The sequence below is a fragment of the Hibiscus syriacus genome, unplaced genomic scaffold, assembly GCF_006381635.1.
Source record: "Hibiscus syriacus cultivar Baekdansim isolate YM2019G1 unplaced genomic scaffold, ASM638163v2 tig00112159_pilon, whole genome shotgun sequence".
Classification (NCBI taxonomy): domain Eukaryota; kingdom Viridiplantae; phylum Streptophyta; class Magnoliopsida; order Malvales; family Malvaceae; genus Hibiscus; species Hibiscus syriacus.
In genome coordinates this window covers 1,736,790-1,755,397 of record NW_024063263.1, presented here as the reverse complement: position 1 = coordinate 1,755,397, position 18,608 = coordinate 1,736,790, and the positions used below count along the sequence as shown (strand labels likewise).

Genomic DNA, 18,608 nt, shown 5'->3' with positions numbered 1-18,608 from the left:
TGGTTCAAAATATGAGTTTTAAATTCGCTAAGTTTAAGTCTATATTTGTTTAATTTCGCTAAGTTTAGATTCATGAAAAATACTCTATCGGGTTAATCTTACATATTTAAGGATTATTGTTCTAATATATCTCTATTTATACTTTTTTTAATTAGATCCCTATTTTATATAATAAAAATAAAATGTCAGATATAATAATTTTTTTATCTTAAAAGTTGAGTCAGATAAAAATGATTAAATTCGATACTCGAATCGGTTCAAATAGACCAAAATCCTCGTCCACCCGACCCTTCTCCATCACTCACCCACCCACCCAATCCAAACTTTTGTTTATAGGTTGGTCACGCACACATAATTTTATAAAGCCTTAAGCCTCCATTATTGAACACTTGCAAACGTGTTATATATATATATATATATATAGTTGACTATTGATCTAGTTCAAAGAGGAGCAAAGTTGGTCACCCACAACTGCCTTAATTTGCATATAATCTCCTTATAAAACCCTAACAGCAAAGTTGGTACATAATTCTCAAAAATCATCCAATAACCAATAGAGAAGCAATATGTCAAACATGAAGATGGCAACATGTTTTGTTCTAGTCCTTGTAGCCATGCTTTCTGCAGGAGCCAAAGCTCAATCAGATTGCACTAATGTATTGATCAGCATGTCACCTTGCCATGCATTTGACTCAAACAGACTCGAGTTTAAGAGTGCTACACCCTATCTAAAATTAAACTCGAATTTTGAGGTAATAATTTGCATCTGATTTGATCTAAATATATATATAAATATTAACTATTCTAATCGATACATATATAGATAAGATACACTTACATTGTGTAAAACTCTTTTAGTTTTATATAGATTTAGGACCGTTGGAGGAATGAAAATGGATGACTGAGATTAACAGTAGTAAATAAAAAGATATTCATAGTTAATCCCAACTATCTATTTAGCTACACAACGATTCTAAATCTGTGTAAAAGTAAAAGAGTTTTACACATTCATAACTCATATATATCGCTTAACGCTATTTTTGCCCTTGTAATAGACCCATCATTTTTTTCCGCATCAATTTAACCTTCAAAGTTGTTTAGGGGCATCATCTTAGCCCTCGAAGTCCTTTGACTGTATGAGTCTTATATGTATGTGGATTAAGGGATTAGGTTAAAATATTTTTTTATTTTTTAATAAATGCCAAGTCATCATCAAACCACGTCAGCAATATTAGCTGATGTGTAAATTATTGGCGTCAACAAATAGTGATACGAAAAAATCATAAGGGTAAAAATTATAAGGGTAAAAATGATAAATTAAATCTATTATAGAAATAAAAGTAGTATGGTTCTATATATATCATTTCAAGCATGAATGCAATGTAACGTTTGTTTCCTTTTATCTAAGGTGTTTTCTAGCCTAATTGTATTGAAAATTTGGTGTCCTCTCAAGGGACTTTTGAAGCAAAAGTAGGGTGATGTGAAAGCGTCTTTTGAGTCTATTGATCAATTAATGGAACTCCAAATATGAATGGGACCTAGGATGATGACTTGATCACCCTATTTGGCCTCTACCATTAATTGTGATCTAATGTTTTTTTTAATTAATCAATAGTATCCGATCTATTAACTAACTACTTCATATATTATACTACAGAGACGATGGCGACTCTTGATTTAGTAAAAAACCTAGAAAGGCATGATAAGGGTTAGTGAGTAGACCTCACTTAGACAACAAAATTTAGTACTCTTGTACACTAAATTAATTTCCTAACCAAAGATCAAGTAAATCTCACAAACTCAAAGAAGGGAATAATGAAAAGACATATGTATCCAATATATTTATTCAAATTTATTTTTTAAGTATAATATTTTTATTCAAACCCCTCTAAATAGTGTACTAATTTTTGAATTTATACCACATAACATATTTGATGACGCTAACAAAGCTTTCATTTTCCTTAATAAATAAGAAGACAAGTTCTTGGAGCACACTAAAGATTTATGGCCTTCCAAAAACTCAATAAAGTTGTTATTCAACCCCTCTAAATAGTGTACTAATTTTTGAATTTATACCACATAACATATTTGATGACGCTAACAAAGCTTTCATTTTCCTTAATAAATAAGAAGACAAGTTCTTGGAGCACACTAAAGATTTATGGCCTTCCAAAAACTCAATAAAGGCATTTGCGTAATAATATATGATAAAATAATGAAAATTAAAAAGAAAATAACACAAAAATAAATGAAACCAAAGCTCCATAGGTAAACCTATGTGTCCCAAGTAATTAAGACCTTTCAAGTAGAAGAGGGTTTAGGGTTGTATGAATAGAATAGAGGAAGAACAAGATGTAGAGGATAACATTGATGAACCCAACAATCAAAGCTCCTTGGACTTGGTTGCAGTACTTTCTCACTTGGTCACATATTGGTAGCCAACCTGCATTTGGGTTCCCTTTCTTCCCCACATAAGCAATCGCCATGGCCGCCGAGATGCTTGAAGTCAGCAACATAGTGAAAACCTTGTAAAAACACACACACACTATATTCGTTAGTGTTAAAGATAATGAAAAGCATAATGATTGCATAATAAAATAGATATCAATATTTTACATGTAAAACCCTTCAGAAAAATACACGAGTAGAAGAGGAGAAATTCAAGAGGAATTCCCGTCAAGAACTTGACATCTAACATTGATCCCTAATATTTATTGATTATGTTGAAGAAGAAACTTTCATAGTAATAAAACTACTTGAATTATGTTTCATACTCTCAATCAATATTGTTATATCTCCGGAGAATAACCTATGGGGATTTCAAATTCCTTACCAACTAAAAGCTCCTAAAAACTCACATTCTCCTAGTACAAACCCTCAAGTTAGTTATAGTGCACAGACAAGACCTAGATAAGATCTCTGGCATACTCATGTGATTTGTTAGAACGAAATTTAAGATATAACTAGCAGATGTACCTAACCTTTCGACTTACGAATAGTTATAATACTCGTATGAATGACATACACACTAAAATCCATTATAAATTAATACCCTTCAGCACAATCGACAAAGAGGATTGGTTCCCTCGACAACCACTCTTCTTCTTCTTCTTTATGATCATTCCTCTACAACTCAAAAACACAATAACAGTCGTTCTCTCATCAATTGTGATTCTTCGATCAAATTAGAAAGGGTAAACCATTCACGACCAACGAGATCAATTAGTTTCAATCACCAAAAATCAGAGGCGGAAGGTAATGGGGATTAGTGGGGGTCATGGCCCCCAAAATTTTGAAAAATTAAAGTTTAGACCTTTAAAATTTTTATAGCATTTAATTTGATCACCACAATTTTTAGAAACCTATATTATTTTTAAAAAAATTTTAATATTCTTAGTTGAATTCCTCCCATAATTTTTTAAGAATTCTTATTAAATTTCTCAAATTTTCAAAAAATATAATTATATCCCAATTTTTCTAAAAAATTGTAAAGCGAACCCTTCAAAAATTTTGAAAATTTTAATTTAAACTTCTAAATTTTTTAAAATTTGAAACTAACCCCCCCAAAACTTTATCACCAAGTTCTGTCACTAACAAAAAAAAATATGATATGCTTTATACTTTCAATCAAACTTGGTTTTCTATTTTCTACAATCAATTTAAGTCCGATCGAATTTGAATCGAACTATGTATTTATGGTAGGCTGTGAACTGAGAGACATGAACCGTCGTGTAACCCTAGAAAAGAAAAAAAGAACTTACGGCGTCTAGGGCAACAACTAGTCGCCAGAGTTGGCTTTTCGACGGAAGAAACAGAATCAAGAACCCATAGACGCTCACTATCGCATTCACAATAACAAAGTACCTACACATGCAAACCAGACATCAGTCAAACATTAACAACAAACACAAAAGAAAAACCCTAGCCAAGCCTCGAACTCACATCAATGCGGGTGTATCCGAGTACTTGGCTTCAAACGACAACGCCAAAACAGTAGTCCTCTCACGGCTAGAAGCCATTACGATAGAAGCCGAGAGCGTGGTGCAAAAGGCTATAAACCTCAGCAGAAAGGTGAAGATCCTCTTGGTTTCGGCCATGGAACCTGCAGAGAAGATTCATAAGAGGAAATGAATGAGTCAAGGGGTTTATATAGTGGAAGAAGAGACAGATGAGTGAACTTAGTACGCATGTTGGATGATTTTTCATCGGATTACTTCTTTGTTAGTTGAAATTTGCACCGACCACTGCAAAAACATTTCTACGTTGGCTGATTCAGTTGGATATTTGTGGTTAAGGGTTATTGTTGTTAAATTCTTTGTTTTGGTTAGGTTATCAGTTTGTTTTACTTTATTTCTTTATTGTTTTGTTCGACATAATCAGACACTCCCACAAAATATATTAAGAGATGAATATATAAAATTTTAAGATTTAAAACATATTATTAAAATTCACATATTTAACTTGATTCAATTTGATATCAGTTTATTTAATATTTCATGAAGATTATAAAATAATATTTATATTCTAAAAATTCGGGCGGTCGGAGTCGAATGGAGGATATATCATTTTCGAGTTGGATGGGGGATATATAATTTCTGGATCAGGTCGAATTCGAGTGGAGGATACATATTTTCAGGTTGGGTCGGGTTGACTAAAAACCAAACCCTAACTCTAACTCGACCCGTTACCATACTTATGTGTAATTATAAAATTTTAAAGATATGAAATTAAATAATATTAAAAACATAAAAAAATACTTAAATTATATATAAATTTGAAAATAAATAATATTAAAAACATAAAAATGCTTAAATTATATATAAATTTAAAATTTACAGATGATACAATCATCCCCAACACCATTTCGATCTACCTTATTTATAGTAATAATTTCCTCGTAATGTCTCATTTTGATTCTTTCTTTTTCCAACTAGGAATGTAAAAAATTATTTAAAAAAATCTAAATATCAACCATCTTTTTATTAATTCTAAATTTTTATAAAATTAAAATAGTTTACATTATATAATTAAATCGTATAATAATAATAATAATAATAATAATAATAATAATAATAATAATAATAATAATAATAATAATAAAATAATAATAATAATAATACAGATGTAAAATTAGGGTACTCTAATTTGAGGTAAAACCCCTTCAAAAAGGAAATGAAATAGGACTCCATGTTCATATTATTAAGTTAGATTTAATTATTATTTATAATTGTTTATTTAAATCAAAAGAAATAAATTATTTTGAACTATTTGAACTCACGTACATTATTAATATTAATTTATATAAAATTTATTTATTTAGTAATTTTATTACAAAGATTGTTCTATGGTTTGAATTTTTTTTGAAAGGGTCCCTTGTAGATTCTTTTCAAGTGTGTCCCTACTATTAAAATCAATCAGTAATTAAGTTTAACTCTTAGTGTTTGTTTAGTTTGAAGGATGAAAATAATTGAGGATGAAATTTTTTAATCTAATAATTAAGTTATAAGTCGAAAAAATTATTATAAACACCCGTTTTAATGTTGATTGTCGACCACTGGTTGTCTTTTTTTTTGTTTTTAATAAGAATAATTTATGTCTTTATGACATGTTTATCTCTACCTTTATGACACATTTATATTTATCTTTGTGGCACGTTTATATCTGCCTTTTGGTAGTTTTCCGTCGTTTGGACGTTATTTTCGTTTATCTTTTTTTCTCAAGGTTAGATTTGATATCGCCACGACTGATCAAAATGACGTTTATTTGTTATCACGTTGATTTTCCCTGTTTTGGATCATCAGATTGATTTGGATCATCGTTCATCATGATTTGTGATTTATCGATAGTCTTTTAATAGTTTCATCCTCTTTTGTGGTTCGTTTGTCGATGCAGTCAAATTTGTTTGTATCTTTATTTTGTTCGAGCGTTGGTTAGGTATTTTAACATTTTCCTTCTTTGGTACTTGTGTGATCTAGGTATCTAGTTTTTGTGTCAATGGTTATAAGAAAATATCCTAATTATAGTTTATTAACATTTTATTAACTGTCAAGTCAACATCTTCGTTAAATATTAACCGTCAGCGACTTGATTGACAATAATTAAATAACTAGGTGGGTTTGATTAATAAAACTAAAAGATCGGCGATAAAAGGAAAAATATTAAATAATTGAGTGGTCAATTATATAGTTTACTCAAATTTGTATATTGATTTAAGATTAGGTCATGACATTGAACGTATAAACATAGTATTAAAGTTTTTTTTCATATATTGCAAGAAATTATTTGAATATCAAAATTTTCATATATTGTATGAAATTATCTTAATACTAAAATTTGACATTAATGAGTTAGTGATCAATACTACACTTTTTTTAATAGGGTAAACTACACCATCTTTCATATAACTTTATTCTTTCTTCTATTTCATTCATTGTATTTTTAATTTTTTTAATTTACTCATTAAATTTTATAAATTAATTTTTTTATCACTCGGCCGTTTTTTCTCTAATAGTTAAATTATGTGACTTATTTAATAATATATAATTATGATATATATTTTATGAATATTCAATTATAACATGTAATATTTAAAATAAAATAAAATCTCAAATTTTACATTAAACCCTAATCCTAATTTACAACTCCACTCTCTCTCTCTACCGCCCCACCCCACCCCACCATCTTCCTTTTCTCTAATAGTTAGGCAGCTTCTTCCTCCCAAAGCTTTACATTTTCAGCTAAAGAACCACCGTTGAGGGAGGAGATTGGGTTTGTGTTGGATTACATTTTCAGCTGCTATTTTGTTTTTTTTAGAAAATGGAAGGAATAAAAAGAAGAATAAGAGAAGGAAAGAAAGAAAATGAAGAAAAATTTTATTTTTTAAATAGATTTAAAATGGCATCGTTTTGATAGAAATTTATTTTTTTAAAATGATATCATTTTGATGTCGTGCGCCATATCATAACGTCGTTAACGGCGAAGTGATCAAAACATGAGTAATGTCAAAATTCAATGAGTAAATTGAAAAAATGAAAGTTCAGTGAGTAAAATAAGAGATAATAAAGTTTAGTGATGAGTGATATAGTTTACCCTTTTTAATATTATTTTAGTTTGAGCAAGCAAATTTGTTCGATTCTTTAAGTTGTTCGTATTTATTTTCTCATATTTTTTAAGTAACTGGTTTTAGACCTATTAAGAGTATTCCCCTTCTTTCTATTATAATCTCCCTTTCCCTTTCCTCTAAATAAGATTAAGAATAAATTTTAAATTTATCAAAAATAATATTATTTTGTATTCTCGTCATAATAAGATGAATGAAGAGATATTGAGATGTAGTCACATAATTTAAAAATTTTAAACGTTGATATAATTTAAATATTATTTTATTAATAATTTAATTTTACATTCTTAAAATTTAGTAACTTTACGCTCTTTAAAATTTTAATATAAATTCTTAAATTTACACTCGTAATATAAGCTCATATATCTATCTTTACATAATTAAACACTATTTAAATTTGGGTCATTTAAAAGAAACACATATTAACCTTTACCATAGACACAAATGCATCGGGTTGGGTGAATATAGTCGTTTTTTTAAAATTTTAAAATTATAATATATTTTAATTCTTTATGTATTTTTTAATTAAAAATCTATTTTTACACATTAAAATTTTATAAATTATTTTTATTTTAAAAATTTTAAAAATTCATCCATCTTAATATAAAATCATACGTGACGATGACTCTTTATAATTTCATCAATAATTCACAGTACCTTCCTATGTTTGGGTTCGATACGTAACGTAATTAAAGAAATAATTAATATTAATTGTTTCGACACGAAATTATCAAAAATAATTATAATCATCAAGGGGTGGGTCCGGCAATTGAAATGTGGAGTTAAGGGGGACCCACTTTGAGGCTAACATTGGGGTCCCACATATTAATATGATGGGCCCCCACCTTGACACATGTTATACGAGAGCAATAATTGCTAAGAAAATTAATTTATTGAGGGTTGGTCTCGAACTTTATAGTTTAGGATAAATTACATAAACCTTACTCAACTATTAACATATGTTTGTTTTGGTAACTGCACCTTTTTATTTAATCACTAACTTTATTTAAATAAATATTGATAGAATTCATAAATATGGATAGTTAATTTATATAATAATTTAAATTATAATTAAATTAATAAAATATATAAATCTTAAGAGATAATGTTTTATTACACCAAATATATACTAGACATGTCAATAATTCAATGAACGATTTAACAATTAGTGATCAAAATGATTGTATTTTAAAGTTAGTGATTAAATTAAAAAATAATTTAATAACAAAAAATATATATACTAAACTTAGTAAAAATCCATGTTTAAATATTAGTATACATTTAATATAGTTAAAGCCTTATATTATAAATAAGCCACTAAAGTATACTTTTTTTTCTTATCGAAGTACCTAAAGTAGTTTTTTTATCAAAATAAGTACTTAAATTTATCTTTTTGATCGCAATAAATACCTAAAGTATTTTTTTGTCAAAATAAGTACCTAAAGTATTCAATTTTTCAACAAATAAGGAATAATTTAGAACATTTGAATAGTCAGTGACCATTATGAAACTTTTAATAGTTGGGGAATCGACAAAGCATTCCCCTATAATCAGGGACTGTTTTATAACTTTTCATAGTCAGAGAATTCAAAAAAATAACACCTTCTAGTTGAGGGATTATTTGTGTACTTTATCATAAAAACTAATTGATGACTTATCAATGGAAGCCCTCCAGGTCGAGGAGGAGACCATGGATAAGCTGAAATGGTATGGTTGAGCAATCACGTCAGTCAGCCATGAAAGTCTTTGTGCGCTTTCCATATAATGAGGCAAACCCTCTAGCCAAGGACATGATAAAACAACACCAATCAAATTTTCACTCACTGGTAGGACACAAATACCATCAGCAGATTGCAGAAGAAAGCAGGCAGATGAAGTAGATTTGCATAAAACATTCTGATTTAAAATCCATTTTTTTTTTTCTAAATCAGAATTTGATCCAACACTCTTCAAATAAAAAAAAAAGACTTTTTACTACTTCTCTTCTTCTTTTGTTCCTCCTCAGTCACTCTCACTTTCTGTCCTTTTTTTCCCTCTACATTTGCATGAACTAGTGGATTTCCTGAATTAAAGAACGTATCCCACTAAGAAAGAAGACTGTTTTCCCCATTTTGGGGGATTTTTTTTGTTGGTTTAAGGGTTATCTTTCTTTCCTTTTTTCATTCCCATGGTTTTGTAATTTTGTTGCTAAAAAATGGAGGCCACAGAGTTGTAGCAAAGAGTGGTTTCATTGTACCTTTTGGCCTTTATTTTCTGGGTTTTGGGAATCCTTCCTCTATCTTAAAGTTCCCTTGAGAAAGTTAAGTTCTTTCAAGTTTCAACAGCAGGGTACAGTTCCCAACTTTCTTCTGTTATGATCTTCTTCTTCTTCTTCTTCATGTAAATTTATTCTTTCATTGTTTTGCAGTTTTTCAAGAAGCAGCAAGTAGGTGTAGATTTTAATAATGGCAGACAGTGAGTTGCAGAAGAAGCCCACTTCATTCCCCAAGTTGTTTACTGGTTTTACTTTAAAAGCAATTTCTGATAACTCAGAGTCAATTATGAGTCCAAAATCCATACTTGATAGCAAGCCCTTCTCAGCTTTCAAGAACCCTTTTTGGTCTGAATCAAGCACTCATAGAACCCCAGAACCTGAAGCCAAACACAAACTTGGTTCCAAAGGGATTGGTCTTGCCATTGTTGATTCTCTCAAAGATGATTGTTCTGATCCCAACTTGTCAAAACCTGTCCTTTTTGGTTCACAACTTAGGGTCCAAATCCCATCTTTCCCCCATGTTTCTCCATCTGAATCTCCAACAACGCCAACTGATCTTAACATCATCAAGACAAGAACATCCCAGTTGAGTTCCTTCTCTTCTATCTTCATTGGTAGTAGTCTCTCAGCTTCTGAAATGGAACTCTCAGAAGATTACACTTGTGTAATAACTCATGGAACCAATCCTAGAACCACACATATCTTTGATGATTGCGTTGTGGAGACATGTTGTGGAGTTGTTGGTTTCTCTTGTTCCAATGGAATTTGGGGTGATGATGGAACAAGTTTCCAATCGGACAACTTCCTCAGCTTCTGTCATGCTTGCAACAAGAATCTTTCTCCAGGAAAAGACATTTACATGAACAGGTGTGTTTGCTTTTGTGTTATGTATTGATCTATTTTTTTTTTTTGCCATAATCTGATGACATTTCCTCATTCTGCAGAGGGGAGAAAGCATTTTGCAGCAAAGAATGCAGGTACCAGGGGATGATGCTAGAGGAAGGGACAAATCAACTAGAATCCGATGACATATTGGGGACAAGTAAAACAAGATCAACAGCTTTTGGACCATGATGAAATTTGTCAAAGCTTTTGCCTTTTAAACCATGATGAAAGTTGTTCAACACTTTGTTTACAAATTAGGCTATTAGCTCACATTGAACCTTGGTTTGTGATAATTGTAGAATTGGCTTTTCTTGCAAGTGATAATATGGGGTTTTTGTCAGTTTTTTTCCCGGTGGTAAATGACCAAATTCCAATGATCATCACTCTGATTTGTGTCTCAAAAAGAAAGCATAATGATGATATACGGTCTGCAATACATCTTTTGATTAGCCACTAACAGCCAATTACTTCATCTGAAGTATATTCTTTTTCTCTTTTCACCATGCAGATAGCTCTATATTACATGTATGTGTAGAACCCTGATGTTAGCATAATGCCAAAGGATGAAATAATTGAAACTTGAGGCCCCACCTCACCACCCCACTTTCAGGTGGATTAATTCAAGGGGTTGGGAGTAGGAAGAAGGATGATAACGTTTTTGGGTCGAGTTGAGTTTTTGATTCAATCAAATTTGATTCCAAAGTTAAATCAACTTGCATGATGCATTCAATTTGACTCGGGTATATGATGATTTCACCTCATTTGAAACTTTATTTGATTTTTTAGGTGAAAATCTGCATTTAACTCAAATATATATATATATAGAGAGAGAGAGAGGGGGTTAAGATTCATTTATTCAATGTAAAACTCTTTAGTTTTACATAGATTTAGGATCATTGGAGGAGTGAAAATAGATAGTTGAGATTGACTCATTGTTTTTTCTCCAGTAAATATCTTTACATTTTCTACTTTTAATCTCGATTTTCTGTTTTCAATCATTGAACGGTCATAAATCTGTGTAAAATTAAAAGAGTTTTACATTATGTAACATGATTATATCCCTATATAAATATAGGGATATGATTCAATTACGCAATGTAAGGCATTTTAGTTTTACATATATTTAGAATCGTTAGATGAGTGACAATAAACAGTAGAGATTAACAGTAGGAAATGAGAAGATATTCATTAAAAAAGCTTAATACAAAAATAAGTGTTCAAATTATATCCTAAATTAACTTTAGGTGCCTAAAGAATTTTTTTTCTAAAAATAGGTATGTAACGTTTTTGACGTTATATTTTTAGGTGTGTAACATTTTTGATGTTATACTTTTAGGTGTGTAACGTTTTCTACGTTACACTTTTAGGTGCGTAACGTTTTCTACGTTACACTTTTAGGTGCCTACGCCGTATTGACAGTTAAAAAACCTTAAAGTGACACATATCATGTTTGTATTTTAGCTTAATGCAAAAATAAATGTTCAAATTATATCCTAAGTTAATTTTAATTGCCTAAAGAATTTTTCGTTAAAAATATGTACCTAACATTTTCGATATTACACTTTTAGGTCATACGCAATAATGACAGTTAAAAAAGCATTAAGTGATATGTGTCATGTTTTTTATTTTTTAAAAAAAAATTTAATAATATTATTAATTTAAAAAAATCATTTTTTTCTAAAATTATAAAAAAAATAACCCTAAAATTTCTCATTTCAACCTTATTTTATCAGTTGTAGTCGACCATCACTGATAACCATTTTCATCGTAGAACAGTCACTCAATCATCGTCAGACCTCTATTATCGACCATCATTCTTGTTGTCGTCTAACCCCTTAAATCCTTAAATTTAAACTTTAATCCCTAACACTAATCTCAAATTTGGCATTCTCATCCTAAGTTAACTTTAATGATTTATTAAGACGATGGAGGAGGGTTTTGAATGCAACTGAGGAAGGAGAAATCTTTTGCGCATGCGGGTGGGATAATTTTTTTCCTTAAAAATGTTTTTTTAAATAATATTTTAACTTTTTTTAAAAAATCAAAATTTTAAAAATATATAAACATGACACATGTCAAATAACATTCAACTTTAAAGATCGTTACAACCTAGACACCTAAAAGTATACCATCACAAACATTAGGCACATATTCATAGTGAAAAATTATATATGCACCTAAAGTTAACTTCGTGTATAATTTTAGCACTTATTTTTTCATTAAGCCAAAAAATAAATATGAAATATGTCACTATTTTTTAACTGTCATTACTACATAGGCACCTAAAAGTGCAACGAAAAAACGTTAGACACCTAAAAGTGTAACCGAAAAAAATATTAGACACCTACTTTTAATGAAAAATTCTTTAGGTACCTAAAGTTGGCATTTATGTTTGCATTAAGCCTTATAAAAAAACATTGAGTTAATCCCAACCTTTTATTTTTACTCATCCAACAATCATAAATCTGTTTAAAACAAAAAAAAATTACATTATGCAAGTGGATCCTTACACACGCACATGCACACACACATATATAAAGGTAAATAAATGAAAGATAACTATAATATTATATCGAATTGGATCTTTTTACTCTAAATTCAACCTTGGTCCGATCTAAACTCAAATTATTTTTTAAAAATAATTCGACAAAATCAAATTGAATCAAAACTCGTTGAAACTAGATCAAATATTTATCCTTATCTCTTGCATCCATGTCATCTCAAGTTGACATTATTTTAAAGTTGGTAGTTTATACTTTTCATCATTTTATACATAATTCTCACTATTGTCTACAAGAATAATATATTGTGAAGAAAAATAATAATATATAGAAATATGTCTTTTTCTTTATGCTTATGGTTGATGCATCATTTCTAGATAACACTCCAATATTCTTCTTTTTCTAGCTTTTAATCTACACATTAATAATATAAAGATATATAAAGAGTGTGACCACTATATAGTAATATGTATTTTTCTTCTTTAATATTAGCTTACTAAAATACCTTTTAAGAAACTTGACATTGCTGTGTTAGGTTTAGTGGCTGATGAATCATACGTAGATAAGGTTTAATTTTTTTTTCTAGCTTTTAATCTAATTTTAACCCTTTAAAATTTTGATTATATTAATCCAATGGAGAAGTTATTAAACATGTACATGTCATATGAGTTGGTACTTAATCACCAATTCCCTTTTATCTTTTTAGTGTGTTGAAATTAGAGAATTTAAGTTTATACTTTAATTTTACGTAATTTAATTCTTTTTAATTTATAATATCATTATATAATCTTTTATACATACAGGGTTAGGATCCACTTACACTATGTAAACATAATATGTTTTCTACCGATATGTTTTTATTTTGTTTTATCCTTTTGTTTACGTTTCATTCTTTGTTCGATTTGTCACCAACCGCGCCATCGTATGGCTCACTGCCAGCGTCATTGTCTTCGTCTCGCTGTCATCGTTCGTCTGGTACTATTGGTTCACCATTCATCGACGTCGTTAACGTTGGGTGAGGAGTTTAGTTTTGAGTTTTCAAGAAAACCCAATTCCATCGTTCTTCGTTGCAAACCAACCTAGGTAAGTAGTTTCTTGTGCTTTAAAACATCACCCTGGTAATTTCCATCGCAAATTGATCACCTGCGGTGCCCCCACACGCCGTCGTGCGCGTATGAGAGTGATTATGTCAGTTCAAACATGAACCGGTATGCTGAACCAATTTGGATTGGTTTGATCGAACTAGCCCTGAACCCATTGACCCATTGAAACATTGATTGTTGACTCATTAACCATTGAGCATTGACCATTTGACTTTTTCTGAAGACCCTCAATCTTTAAATTTTTTATCATCCTGAGTTCATTTTTACGATCCGTTTTGCCAAGTTCTGACCCAAAAGTCTTGTTTTACGTCATTTATCACTTAAAGTGTTAATTATGCTAAGTAAAATGTGATATTTGGGACTCATTTTTTGGTGTTATTTTCTAAATGTGCTAATGTGTTTCTAGATTGCTCTCCAGTAGATCTTGATCACTCCCGTTCCTCTCAGTTCAATTTCGCACGCTCATCTAGAGATATGTGTAAGTGTTATTTAGTGACTTTATAGTCTATTTTTGTTTGGATATATGGTTTCGTATTCATAGGGTGGTATTATTTTTAGGTTCATTTTTCGCAAGACCTAGTGCGATTGATAGTGGAAAGTGTAAGGCTTAGTCAGTTTTGGATAGCTACTATAGATGTGTCCCCTTGACATGTTTGATACATTTGATGTGTTATGCTAATATATTATATATATAATACTATTTGTAAGCATGTTCGTAATCTAATTATATTTATCCGTGACATGTCTGATTTCTGAATAATGTTGCATCACTTATAATCTGTGTATTGATGCATTTTTTTATTATGTATGTGATTATATATTTGTCCTGATTTTGCATGGGATTATGTTCCCATCCTAATTCTTCATGGGATTATATCCTCATCTTGATTCTGCATAGAATTATATCCTCGCTCTAATTTTACATGAGAATTTATCTCGTCTTGATTTTGCATGGAATTATATCCTTGTCCTGACTCTGCATTAGATTATATCTCAATCTTGTTTTTGTTTGGGATCCTCTTCGGAGGGCTATAACTCCATCCTGATTTCTATATTCAGATTTGTGTACCTTTTCCAAGGGTAGCACCCCATATTGTTTGTCTACGGTGAAAGGTGAAGTTGTGTGCTATTGATGCTACACTCTGATGGTTAAATTTTGATGTTATTGTTTATACATTATTTGTGTTGTTATAAATATATATTGATACATATTTTACTCTAAAGGACACAATGGGCCTTATAGCTCACTCTTTTAGTTTTTTCTTTTCAGATCCTTTCGACTTTTAGGATTATGACTGGTAACTAGTGGATCATTTAGTAGCACATTTTTCTTTTATCCATCGTATGGACATTTTCAGACTTTATACTATTTATTTTTCATTTATTTTATAAATATTTATATGTGATTTTGAGATTCTATGTTTTCACATATATTATAAACTTTTATTCTTGTATTTGAATTTATATTGATTTTCTGATGATGCATGTTTTAATATGGAAGTTTCATGATTTTTGTGAAGTTGAATTATTGTTGTGGTCTCTGAGATTTGATCGTAACGTCCAGATTGGGTCTATGAGGTTAGATTTAATGGTATCAGAGCTTATGTTTAACTCTTAGACCATGTTACCTGTCAAATTTTATAATGTTCTGTAAAATAATTTTTGCATGCATCGAAAAGTTTTGGGTATGAGAAATATTTTCAAAAATCGTTTTAATTGTAAAATTTTTCTAAATGATTTTAATCTTATCTGTTTTCAAATATGATTATTCTATTTTGAGACTCTAGTATCGGATTTAACCTTGGATTATGTTTACTTTTTATTTCAAACTCCACTCTATATATAATATGCCACCTCATAGAGGTCAACATCCTTTTGCTCCATTTTGCAGAAGTGGTAGTACATGAGGCCGTGGAGGGGACCAACTAATTTTAACAGATATTCTTCATTTTCTGAGGTAGATTCGTCAAGGGGACGTACTCGAGCATCTAATTCTTTTGATCCGACTGAGAATACTAAGCATACCCCTACCACTGGAGGTAGATCCACATATAATTTAAAGGATGCTACTGTTAGTCAAGCAATATTGCGTTTATTTTAGAGATCTGATGGGATTCAGCTAGAGGACATTGTCATTACTGTTTCGTCGACTATGTTTTATAATGGGTATAGTACCTTAGAGGGCTTACTCAAGCATCCTCGTCAGTTGGGGAGTACTAGATTGAGGATACTAAGCGTATTCTAAATGAGATAGATTATCCGATAGATCAAATATTTTAGGTTATTGTTTCACTGCCGAATGATGATGCCCTGAGTTGTTGAAATTCAGTGAAGATGACTACCCCGAGGGATCAATTGACTTATGAGTTTTTCTAGAGTGTTTTTCAAAGTCAGTTTGTGGGTAGTCGTTATCTAAAAGAGTATAAATAAGAATTTATGGATATGACGTAAGGTGATATGTCAGTTCATATTATGAGTTAGATTTTTTACGTCTCAGTAAGTATGCTATTAGACTTATCACTACTGAGGAAGAAAAATGTTTACTATTTGAGAAGAGTTTACGTGTTGGGATACATAGTATGATAGCTACCCATCATGAGAGGGGCTTTGTTAAGCTTGTGGACTGAGCTAAGACTATAGAGGAGATAAAATATCTTAGTAGGGAGCAACGTAATTGTAAAAGTAAGAAGTTTGATTCTGAGGCTTTATTTGGTTCTTCTGCTCGTCCTATGAAGTATTTGAAGGATGACACTTCAAGATTTGGTTATAGGTCTAGACATGTTGCTTTTTCTGGTCAGTCTGAGAGTAGGGATTTTTTTTTTACACAAAGAGTTATTCCTACCTTTATTTATTGTAGTAGTCAGCATGATGAGTGTTGCAAAAGTTAGAAGCGTGTTTCAGGTGTGGTTTCATTGATCATTTTTTGAGAGATTTTACATAACATGCTCTAACATATCATACTGCTACTCGTTCTTAGGGATCATTTCATACACCGATGGGTCGTAGCTATATTCGACCCACCTCATATGGTCATGCATTGGGTTCTTCGAGTATGGGGCAATTTGTCGAGGGTAGAGGTTCTGTGAGGTCAAAGACTAACTTGCTCTTGTTTATACTGCAAGGTATCGTGAAGATCGGGATAAGCCAAACATCGTTGTATGCTTTTATCATTCATTCTATTCATTATTTTGCTTTACTTGATAGCGGGTCTAACCATTCATACGTTGTGAGTTCTGTAAGAAGACGTTTTTGGAAAATCTTGTGGATATCTCATTGAATGAGTTCGATCTTATTCTAGGTATCGATTGGCTGAAAGAACATCATGTTAATCTAAATTATAAATGCAAAAGAGTTATTTTAAAGGCTTCTGATAATAGAGATGTTGTTGTTACAGGTAAACATCGAGGTTATCTATCTAATGTGATATCAGCCTTGGTAGCTAAGAAAATGATTTGGAATGATACTGTAGTATACCTTTCTTATATCCTAGATTTAAGAAAGTTTATTTCTGGAATTAAACATATTCGTACTATGAGATATTTTTTGGGATGTATTCTCAAAAGAATTATCGGGTGTACTGTTTAAAAGAGAAGTAGAGTTCAGAATTGAATTGTATCTAGGTACAACACCTTTGTCCATGGCACCTTATCACATGGTACCTAAGGAATTGAGAGAGCTGAAAGTCCAGTTACAACAGTTGTTGGATCAAGGTTTTATTCAACCTAATACCTCTCCATAGGAAGCCCTATACTCTTTGTTAAGAAAAAGAATGGATCATTGTACCTATGCATTGATTATCAAAAACTGAATAAACTAACAATTAAAAACAAATACCCATTACTAAACATTGATGATTTATTTTACCAGTTCCAAGGTGCAATTATTTTCTTTAAAATTGATTTTCGGTCCAACTATTATTAGCTTAAGGTGAAAGATTTTGATATTCTGAAGACTATTTTTCATACTTAATATGGTAATCACAAGTTTTTACTGATGTTGTTCGGGTTAACTAATGACCCTGTTACTTTCATAGATATGATAAACCGTGTATTCCATCCATATCTGGATCAGTTTATCATTATTTTTATTGATGATATCCTAATTTACTCGAAGTTTGAGACTGAGCACAATGAGCATTTGAGGATTGTTATACACGCTTTGAAGGAAAAATAACTCTATCTAAAGTTTATTAAGTGTGAATTTTGGCTTAGTGAAGTAATTTTCTTGGGTTACATTATTTCTGCTAAAGGTAATTTTGTTGATCCGAAAAAAATTAAGGCTATTATGAACTGAAAACAACTTAAAAACATCGTTGAGGTCCATAGTTTTCTGGGTTTGGTAGGCTATTGTCGAAGGTTTATATGGGGATTTTCTATGGTTGATGTCCCTTTGACGAAACTTTTGAGAAAGAACGTACCTTTTATTTGAGGTGAAGCTCAATACTCGGGTTTTGAGCAATTGAAAATAGTTCTGACTCAAACACCTATTTTGATCCAACCAAAGTCAAAAAAGGATTATATAGTTTACAATGATGCTTCACACACTATTTTAAGTTCTATTTTGATGCAAGATAGGAGGGTAGTAGCATATGCGTCTCATCAGTTGAAGTCGCATGAGTGTAACTACCCTACGCATGATTTAGAGTTAGCTTCAGTGATATCTGCATTGAAAATCTAAAGGACTATATATATATTGAAAAAGTATTATATCTATACTAATCACAAAAGTCTGAAATATCTATTAAC

The 18,608-nt window shown here is 30.7% G+C and overlaps 2 protein-coding genes across 2 annotated transcripts in view; one reads left to right on the top strand and one right to left on the bottom strand.

The window, feature by feature from the left end:
• Positions 1 to 18,608, top strand: part of LOC120175022 (FCS-Like Zinc finger 8-like) — a 33,279-nt gene that overhangs the window by 7,305 nt on the left and 7,366 nt on the right. The window contains exons 2-5 of the mRNA XM_039181724.1: positions 9,259 to 9,448; positions 9,528 to 10,241; positions 10,319 to 10,416; positions 16,941 to 16,945. Coding sequence (XP_039037655.1) covers positions 9,565 to 10,241; positions 10,319 to 10,416; positions 16,941 to 16,945 — 780 coding nt within the window. The 5' untranslated portion in view covers positions 9,259 to 9,448; positions 9,528 to 9,564. The remainder of the gene's footprint in view (positions 1 to 9,258; positions 9,449 to 9,527; positions 10,242 to 10,318; positions 10,417 to 16,940; positions 16,946 to 18,608) is intronic.
• Positions 2,264 to 4,097, bottom strand: LOC120175024 (CASP-like protein 1C1). Its single transcript, XM_039181726.1, has 3 exons — positions 3,943 to 4,097; positions 3,762 to 3,864; positions 2,264 to 2,525 (listed from the first exon to the last, which is right to left on the bottom strand). The coding sequence occupies exons 1-3, from the start codon at positions 4,095 to 4,097 to the stop codon at positions 2,292 to 2,294; spliced, it is 492 nt and encodes a 163-aa protein (XP_039037657.1). The 3' UTR covers positions 2,264 to 2,291.

Excerpts from the sequence above, each read along its gene's own strand:
- LOC120175024 (XM_039181726.1), bottom strand. The coding sequence starts at position 4,097 with ATGGCCGAAACCAAGAGGATCTTCACCTTTCTGCTGAGGTTTATAGCC. Across the intron at positions 3,865-3,942 it reads TCGGATACACCCGCATTGAT|GTACTTTGTTATTGTGAATG; the intron begins GTGAGTTCGAGG and ends TTGCATGTGTAG. Across the intron at positions 2,526-3,761 it reads TAGTTGTTGCCCTAGACGCC|GTTTTCACTATGTTGCTGAC; the intron begins GTAAGTTCTTTT and ends TGTTTTTACAAG.